We start from the raw sequence: 9282 nt of genomic DNA, 5'->3' as shown, positions 1-9282 counted from the left end.
AGCGCACAAATGTGGCAATTCATTGTCTATTTAGTGATTTAATGGGCCTTATCAAAGCTCAGTCGTCAAAAATCATTTCTAGAAAGCTGGTCAGGATGCCAAAATGGGTGTTGGGTAATACAAACTTGGCCTTTCATTGCCGTCGACTGAAGAACGTCGATCATTCAGATGTTACTATTATCAACATTAGATTTGTTTTTATTCAAGATTTGTTTCTATCTATTTTTATTGAAGTTCTTAGAGAAATGGTGCACCAAATCACGTAAAAAAGCAAACAGTCTTGGAACTCTAGATCTTAGTTGGCTAACGAAGGAAAAAGGCACAGAACAGGTGAATAAGGTGTGAGGCTGTTCGCTGACAAAGAAAGAGTCCATCAGCATTACTAAGAAAAATGCCTAATCGTTCCCATATTGATGAAGAATGTAAATGTCGTAAGCGGCTATATGACCCGATGGTAGGATTACGTTAAACTGACTATGTAGTGAGGAATAGAAAAAGTGACTGCAGGAAAAAGAAAATTTAGTTTGACCAATAGTTTAACGACTAAACCTGCACTAATATAATCATTCTGCCGACGTAAGAGCCGCTCGAAAAAAAAGAAGAACTCAAAACCAATTCTGTTCTTTTTAGTTACTTTCGAGGACACCAAATATGTATCAAAGCGTACGCTGAAAGATAACTTTGTCAAACTTACTCCACTGTTGCGCTAATTACAAACTATGCCTAATTGAAGAGAACAGCGGTAATTAATTTCGATAAGCTTTTTCTGGCAGTAATTTATTTTTCTGAGTGATTCGACCGATGAAGATTATAAAAAGATTAGCCCACTTAACAAATCAATTACAGAACCGATGGACCTATTATCCGTGCCATTGAGCCTATTCATTGAAACGCGAATTAAACTAATAGCTGGAAAATTATCAGAAACTACTTGCATATATACAGATTATTGTATATGATGGTAAAAGAAATCTTACTGACAATGATATCAATAATAAAAATTACTCTATTTTTTCTTTGTAGGCTTGCCAATTCGAGATGAGCAGATTTCTGAGATGGAAAGAAAATTTAACCAAATCGATTATGCCGTAAGTTTGCGCTACGTGGAAGGCCAGGCATAATTGTTCTACGATATTAGACCTCTTTCAAAGTTCAAGTTAAAACTTACAAAATATTAATAGCATTGCGTCAATAAAACTCATTTTGTATTTATTGTAAGCACTTTAAAAGATCCTATTTAGATGACCTCCCTAACAACTTACAAAGCTTAGCACAAAAGATATATTTTTCTTGATAGCGTCGTTCTCGAAGTTGCTGGGCGTTCAGATTGCTAGTAGTTTCGCTTTCGAGTGATTACAAATTATTTAATCATTAGTGATTTAGAATTGGTCAGCTTTTGCCAGTTCATCATTGTCCTGTAATCTAGGGATGTCGTTCCAGCCTTAACTTAGCTTTGGTCCTTTAATTGTGTTAACTTTGTGGCCTAATAGTACACACCAGGAAACCGAAACCCCATATAACAAGGTACGGATATTGAATAAATCTAGAAACGCATTGTTTCGTTTATTTAAACGGAACCTGTCTATAACTTTCTAGAGTGAAAATTTATTACTCCTATCCTAAGCACATGGTCAACTGTCTTTCTATGTTAATGCGACGAAAAGCAGCGAAAAATAATTGCTGATGCTCGACAAGCGTATAAAACAAACAGCTAGATTTATTGTTTATATTTATTTACCATTAAATTATACGTCTCACAACAGCTTTGGTTTTGAACGTTAAAGCCATTAACTGAAATGCAGCAGGGAAACTTTATCACAGCTCCAAAAACATCTAGTGGGTACAAGTGTGAAATGATGTAATAAGCTACTAATCTTTCAAACTGGTCACACCTGGCAAACGACGATTATTTCTTCAACGTAAATAATGCCCACTTTGTATCATGATCACCAACAGGCTGCATCAGCTGAAGAGAAATTGACGCGACACGACGTGATGGCACATGTTCATGTGTTCGCACAGCAGTGTCCATTGGCGGCCCCCATTATTCATTTAGGTGCCACTTCCTGCTACGTTGGTGACAACACTGACTTGATTCAACTGAGAGATGGACTCGACATTCTTGTTCCTAAGATTGCAAGATGCATTGATCGATTGGCAAAATTTGCGAAAGAGTACGCTGCGGTTCCTACTCTCGGGTTCACCCATTTCCAGTGAGTATGACTATGCCATTATTGTGTTAATGAATAAACAGAGCAATATCTAACACCTGGATATTGTTTTCGATTGGTATTTTCTAATCAGTAATCTTGTAACATTACTATAGTGGCTTCCGAATAACATGAAATGATTTACGTCGAATCATTGTTCTTGTTGCGACGCAGGCCAGCTCAACTTACGACAGTGGGCAAACGCGCCTGTCTTTGGTTGACTGACCTCCTAATCGATATTCATAACCTGCAGCGAGTGCGCAGCGAATTGCGCTTTCGAGGCGTGAAAGGAACTACCGGAACGCAGGCGTCGTTTCTTCAGCTATTTGAAGGGGACGAAGAAAAGGTGAAACAATTGGACAAACGGGTCACAGAGATGGCAGGTTTCACTAAGTCACTCATCATTTGTGGCCAAACATATAGTCGTAAGGTGGATATTGAAATCCTATCGGTGCTTGCATCATTAGGTGCGTCAGTCCACAAGATCTGTACTGATATTCGACTGCTGGCACACATGAAGGAAGTGGAAGAGCCTTTTGAGAAGACACAAATTGGATCATCAGCTATGGCCTACAAGCGAAATCCAATGCGAAGTGAAAGATGCTGCTCTCTCGCAAGGCATTTAATGAGTCTTATAATGAATCCACTTCAAACTCAGGTGACGTTAAAAACTGATCTCGATATTTTGTGTTATAGAGTAAACAATATATTAGGATGGAATATATAGCATACACACATATATATGTATATGATAGAATTAACTAACAGCAATATTTTGACCTTGTGCAGTCAACTCAATGGATGGAGAGGACCCTCGACGACAGTGCTAATCGACGGGTGTGTCTGGCTGAGGCGTTCCTCACAGCTGACATCATTCTGAATACTCTACAAAATGTCACAGAAGGTCTAGTCGTATACCCGAAAGTGATTCAGCGGCATATAGACCAGGAATTACCATTCATGGCTACAGAAAACGTAATAATGGCAATGGTAAAAGTTGGCGGCGATAGGCAGGAATGCCACGAAAAAATCCGTGTGCTCAGCCATCAGGCGGCTGCTCAGGTTAAAGAACACGGAAAAGATAATGACCTCGTAGATCGCATTAAGACTGACCCGTACTTCGCCCCAATTCATTCGAAGATTAACGGTCTTCTAGACGCTAGCACGTTCGTGGGTCGGGCTCCGGGACAAGTTCTAGAATTCCTTGCCGCAGAAGTACAACCCGTTCTGCAGCGCCACAGCGATTCTCTTGAGGGACGTAGCGAAATTAACGTATAAATATGTAGTTATGAATTTACCTACGAGTCAAAAGCAGCTGTCCTGAGAGACCAAACTTCTGCAATATTTCTTTTTACGGCAACGCTCGGAGAGTGCAATTATCCCATTCAGTGTTTCGTGATATGATTTAACATATGGTGAAAGCTGTGGTAACTGCAACATTATTAATAAGAAGCAACAAAAAGCTAAGAAAATAAGCCCAAAATGGGAATGTATTATTATTTGACTTTGAAAATGTACATGTGTTCGATTTCATGGACTGATGGGAAGCAATTAACATAAAAAGACGTGAAAGGACTGCCGGTATGACCTATTGTAAAATCTTCGGTAAAAAGACGTAAGATGCTGCTTCTTCTGTCATGTGCTTGAAGTCGTGTGTCGCTGCTCGTGATATTTGTAACAGCAAGTATTTGGAACCGAAAAATGGTTGATTTTTACTATTTTATTATCTTTACTGAAGCGTAGCAGAATTATCTAGTTGAATGTCTATCATTTCACACACTCCTGTGGGACCACTAGTTTTAAGTCAGTGCCAACCTCACTTGTTGCTAAGCGGATATATAATTATGAATAAAAAATATATCAGCTGTTATATTGCATATCAAATAACGCATAATGGTGCAATGTGAAGTGTTATTAGCGACAAAATGTAACTGTTACAAAAAAAATAGCTCGATGGTCATATCTCGAAACAACTAGAAACAAAAAACCTTGTGTAACCGTATTGAAGAAAAATAAACCTTTAATATATTTGTCGAATGTTTAGCGATTGTGTCATGTATTATAGTAATTTAGATTTCATTGTTCGCTCTCTCGAACCAACACATGCTTCAACTAGACCGAAGCTTTAGCCAATAATCTATTTAAAAACCAGTGCTTAGGAATAAATTTAAATTTTTTCTCTACATACGTGGAGCTTGTCAGCCTATCGCTGATTAACAGTGTCGTCTGCAAGATCCTCTTAATGCGAAAGAGTCTTGTGGATTCGTGCTTTACAATGGTTTCTCATAGACAACTCGCACGAAACAGATTGCTTCTAAATTACTTGTGGTTTCGTTTCTCGTGACTATTTTGCTGCTTTCACGGAATTTCGGTGATTTTTTTAAAAATTTATATTCTAAATTTTAAGAAGCTTCACTACTTACTTACAAATGTCAAAATTGTTATCTTTCAGAAGTGATGTATCGCATTTAGAGTACAAACTCTAAATAAAAATACGCCATCATAAAGAAATGATGAGAACAAATTGGAAAGCAAAGAACGTTTTACAACAGTGCTTAACAGTTGACCACTAGGTTTTTTTTTTGAAAAAGGCGATCCCATTTCATTTCGCCTCTATACGATCCCCAGTAGATCCCCACCGGGACTCTTAGCTGAAGATCTACATTAAAGGTACAGGGTTGGATTAGAAAAAGCTTCAGACATGTTAGACTTCATACAAAACAATATCGAGTTACTAGTCGAGTAACAGGTAATGATGTAGGTCCAAAACAGTTCATACAATCAATGTACATCAATTCGTTCGTACAATTCGTACATCAACCATCAAAAACTTCTTCATGTATACGTAATGTATACACACGTTTGTACCGCCACGTAGGTAGATTCCAACCATACTCTATTTACCCATATTGGTCGGTCGATACTCCGCACGGCTGGCCCTATCCTTTGTGCTGTTTGTCGGCGCTTGATACGAATTCTGGAAGATTACACCTGTATCCATCCGTAAAACGAAAAACTCTTGTATGTGTACACGGTGACGTTGGCGCACAGGAGATTAAAGTTAAGTGGCGGGGTTCCTTTAGTCGTTTAAGTCTGTGACAAGCATAACCTAAGCTTTTAGTAATCGTATTTTGTGATATGAGTAAAAAATTATAACGTACTGTTTTTTTTCGGATACCAAAAGTACTGAAAATTAATATCTTCTTATATATAAGTTCTTCTCCGTTTATTATTCGCACAAATTTATCTGTTTAGTATGACCTTTAAGGGCCTTAATCCTCACAATATCAATCTATATCATTATACGTTTCTTCTATTACACTTTCTGTTACATATTTCGAGTTAACATCCGGTACTATTTTAAGCATTGTTTTAAACAAAAAAAAAAACGCGTTACGATCTGTCACATCGATTTTACAAATGCTTAATAGTGTCTTTTTTTCATAATCATTGATATTTTAGAATGTAAATGTTACGGTGTTTCGTAATGTTTGGGTATTGTACGCTTTTGGTGTCCTCTTATTCTCCAGTGTTAATTCTAGTGTATGCTAATTGAATGTTTAAACTCGTTGATTTGCCTTTGGTTTTCGTTGTTTCCTCTCGGCTCCAGTGCATAATACACGCCTCAAGTAAAAGTCAACGACAGAATTTTACGGCCACTTACAGGCGTATTTATTGTACTAGCTTTATTTATTCACCGCAAATTTCAGTTTGATTTAGATAGCGAAATAAAAACAAACCATTTGATTGCGAACAACCGTTTTTTTACAGGCATGTCACAAGGTATTAGAAGCCCTGTTGCTATGCTCAGGGGATATTACTGTACGACATCTGCTGTAGTTCGGTTCGGTGCAAACGTTGCCTTAAGCACGGCAGCACCCAATACTAGCGACATTCATTCCACTGAGACTACCAGCTCGTGTACGAAAAATCAGCAGTCATTCGCAGTTCCTCCAAAGACAGACTCGATGGTCGCTAATAGTAAGCACAACAACCTTTTATTCGTAGATCAATACAGAAGCCTCGTGACGGATCATGCCATCAAACGAAGTCAATTGAGACAGATGGTATATTTCGTCAATAAGTCTCGCAATCGGGGCTACACTGTGCCAAAACAAATCAGTTCAGATGATATGCTCACACTGCTTGGAAAACCATCGTTTGCTAGACGACGCCGATTCATGGCGTATCTCCGTTATAAGGAGGAGAAAGCGGAACGGAAACTGAACCCCAATTCTCTTCCCTGTAATACTAAACCATTGCCAAGAACAAAAATTACCACCGATATTTTAGCAGATTACGGGCTCTATTTAAATTCAATCATGATTCGCATCGTAGACAAAAGTATGCATCGATTCTTCGAAGAGCGGCTGGTTGCTAATATGCCTTTTGCGCAAAAGGTAGGTCCTTTGTCAAAAGCAGCTTAGTTGGGTACTGAACGGAAGAGATGAAACGAAGTAAATTAATAGAATTTGTTAGAGTATTTTCTTGTGAGTAAATTGTAGCAAACGTAGGTTAGATTTGTAGTTGTGGTAAAAATCGTAACTCTAAAATAGGATGTTATGAAGATAGTTACGCAACAAATCAGCGTTAGTTTGTTAAATGCTTCTTCATGCCTGATATTATAGTATGTCAGACAGATTTAAAACATTTTTTTTACTAGGATTAGGGTTGATCTATCTTTGTAGATACTTTTTTGGCCAATTTAAACTCGATTTGGTATTTAGTTAGCGTTGGATTTCGGCTACGACTATATCATGAGCGACCGTGAGTCGAGGAAGGCTGCCGCTGACGTGAAAGCTCTCTATTCGTACAATCGCAGTTGTTCGGATCCGTTTAACTTGATATTTTGTAGTTTTGCTGAACTTGAAAATAACGATTTCCAAGGTCAGTCATCGACTTCTTCTTGTAATCTTCTCGAAAAGCTTATTAATAATCGCAGCATCACATTTCCCTGTGAATACACTTCCCGTTGCGTGACCGAGATGTTTCCACGTGAACAGGTGAGAAAGGAACAGTTTGTATCGTTTTTATAGTCTAACGACATGTGTGTGTGGTACAAGAAAAAAATCGGAAAGAAGCCTGTCATTTTTGTTATAGATTAAATGTTACCTTTTTGAATAAAAAAAAATTCGAAATAAAATAAAAGAAAATCGTATCTGATGTTTGCATGGCGCTGGTTTTTAATCGCCTTATATCCATGACGCTTCATCAAGTTGAAATAGTGATGTAGTAAAATTATATTTTTTTTCAATATAATTATAGTATTCTATTGTGCCTGTACTCATTTAAAGGAGACACCCGTTTGATTCAGGGTTTATTTTTATACAATATGTATTTATATAAGCAGATTTATTTTTTGCAGATAGTTTATCTCAGTCCGCAAGGAGAGGACGAACTAGAGACTCTGGACGATGACAAGGTGTATGTTCTAGGGGTACTTGTGGACAAGGAGTATCAACCAGGGCTATCTCTGAAACGAGCTCGCCAATTGGGGGTGTGAAGAAACACTCTTATTATACTAATTATCATTATTATTGCTAAGCAAGTTGATGCGACATCTCATTCAGTTTTGGTCTGGCTTGTTCTTAATTGTAGAGATTTTTTTTATAACATAACAAGATGCAGTGTTTAGATAATTTGGCAACTGAAAAATTCGAAACCTTCTGCCGATCTCGGATCAAGAGATCATCAGTTAAACATCAAAAGAGATTCTTTTTATCAAAAAAGTATTCTTATTTGCATACGTCGTGTTAATGAAGTATGATTTAACCTATTTTGTAAGGACCGTTCCTAAAAAATTGTAGATTACGCACTTTGAGGCAGATTTAGTCAGGAAGGAATTAAATGCCATAACCTATGAAATAATTAATTTTTTCTTTGGTTATCTATAATATTTTGTACTAACAAATTTGGACATATTCTGCAAGCTTTACACATTATTTTGTAAATGACCTTTCACGTATTGACCGCTTCGGATTTATAAATCTCGCATCCACTCATTTATTACTAATAGAGGATATTTGTTAGCTACGAAGTTGGATGAAAACTAACTTTGCGATGACCTATTGTACTTAATTTGTTCAACCATTTCATGTATGTTGTGTAACATCACAGAGTAAACACTTAATACCTAACTTACTCATGATGTATAAGTGGCAATATTGAAGATTCATACCTTGTAAATGGCTGTCGACTGCTCGTCTAAGTATCCGGCTATAATCTACTAAGAAGAAAGCAATTATATTAGGCGTCGCAATGCCACTTAAGTTAGTTTTACTTCAGACTTCCGCAAAGTTAGCTACGCTAGAATTAAATCTAGTAAAGCTAACTCTATCGCACGTTCTGACAGCTTTACCTACCAACAATAATGCGTGCTTTATATTCAGGTGCGCAGTGCCCGATTTCCGGCTAGGGTTCGCCTTCTCTGGGAGCAAGAGGAAAAGCCCCTTCACGTCGTGCATTGCCTTAAAGTGCTACAGGACATAAAGAGTGGCAAAGATTGGCAATACGCTATGTCGAAGATCAGCAGTAACTTCGTCGTCGATATCGACACAGAAGATAGCTAAGACAACGTAGCAATCTTCAAATTTTGCAAATAACTCAGCACCTAGTGGAATATAATAAATATGAGCGTATCCCTGTTTACTGTACGAGATCTTGTAATCATTTATTTGGTTCTAATAAAAAACATTTCTTCTAACTTTGAAATTACTTTTTTTTTTCACTGTCTTTGAAAAAGTTATCAGAGATCGTTTAGTGCAGTTTGATTTAATATAAAGCAATTTCGATTGAAGCTGCATTTGCACTCAATCACTTAGCGAGGGCTATAGAGCAACTGATTCCGGTACCGTTTATCGGATATGCGTACCGTCTATGATAGCGAAAAACGTGAATAGGGACAAAAAGTACCTTTCTAGAAGATATATTTGACTATTTTATAACACTCGTGTTAAATTCAAAAACGATTTTAGAGTAAAAGACCCGGTTCTTGTTCGAACATTTTTCTCGAACAGTGATATTTATATATAGCCTGCGTAATCTCCTTTCTACAATCTAGTAACCATGTATG

General features: G+C 37.4%; 2 protein-coding genes across 10 annotated transcripts in view; both read left to right on the top strand.

Annotated features, from left to right (window-relative positions):
* The window catches only part of Adsl (adenylosuccinate lyase), an 11529-nt gene extending 7276 nt beyond the window's left edge, over positions 1–4253 (top strand). For all 7 annotated transcript variants that reach the window (XM_022856052.2, XM_022856050.2, XM_022856053.1 and 4 more), the window contains exons 3-6: positions 1024–1088; positions 1957–2213; positions 2385–2868; positions 3000–4253. In XM_022856052.2, coding sequence (XP_022711787.1) covers positions 1024–1088; positions 1957–2213; positions 2385–2868; positions 3000–3488 — 1295 coding nt within the window. In that variant the 3' untranslated portion in view covers positions 3489–4253. The remainder of the gene's footprint in view (positions 1–1023; positions 1089–1956; positions 2214–2384; positions 2869–2999) is intronic.
* An 861-nt stretch (positions 4254–5114) lies between these two features.
* On the top strand, positions 5115–8863 carry LOC111273988 (tRNA methyltransferase 10 homolog C). Of its 3 annotated transcripts, none has more exons than XM_086967486.1 (5): positions 5115–5270; positions 5982–6610; positions 6938–7213; positions 7561–7707; positions 8600–8863. In XM_086967486.1, exons 2-5 carry the CDS (start codon positions 5984–5986, stop codon positions 8777–8779), a joined length of 1230 nt encoding a protein of 409 aa, XP_086823612.1. In that variant the 5' UTR covers positions 5115–5270; positions 5982–5983; the 3' UTR covers positions 8780–8863. The 3 variants fall into 3 exon arrangements, with proteins under 3 accessions (XP_086823612.1, XP_086823614.1, XP_086823613.1); XM_086967488.1 differs by having other exon boundaries at positions 5119–5270; positions 7576–7707; XM_086967487.1 differs by having other exon boundaries at positions 5126–5231.
* Positions 8864–9282: the final 419 nt, after the last annotated feature.

This window comes from Varroa jacobsoni, unplaced genomic scaffold, assembly GCF_002532875.2.
Source record: "Varroa jacobsoni isolate VJ856 unplaced genomic scaffold, vjacob_1.0 scaffold_242, whole genome shotgun sequence".
Lineage (NCBI taxonomy): Eukaryota > Metazoa > Arthropoda > Arachnida > Mesostigmata > Varroidae > Varroa > Varroa jacobsoni.
The sequence above is the reverse complement of the archived record's forward strand: the minus strand, read 5'-3'. Positions and strand labels throughout refer to the sequence as shown.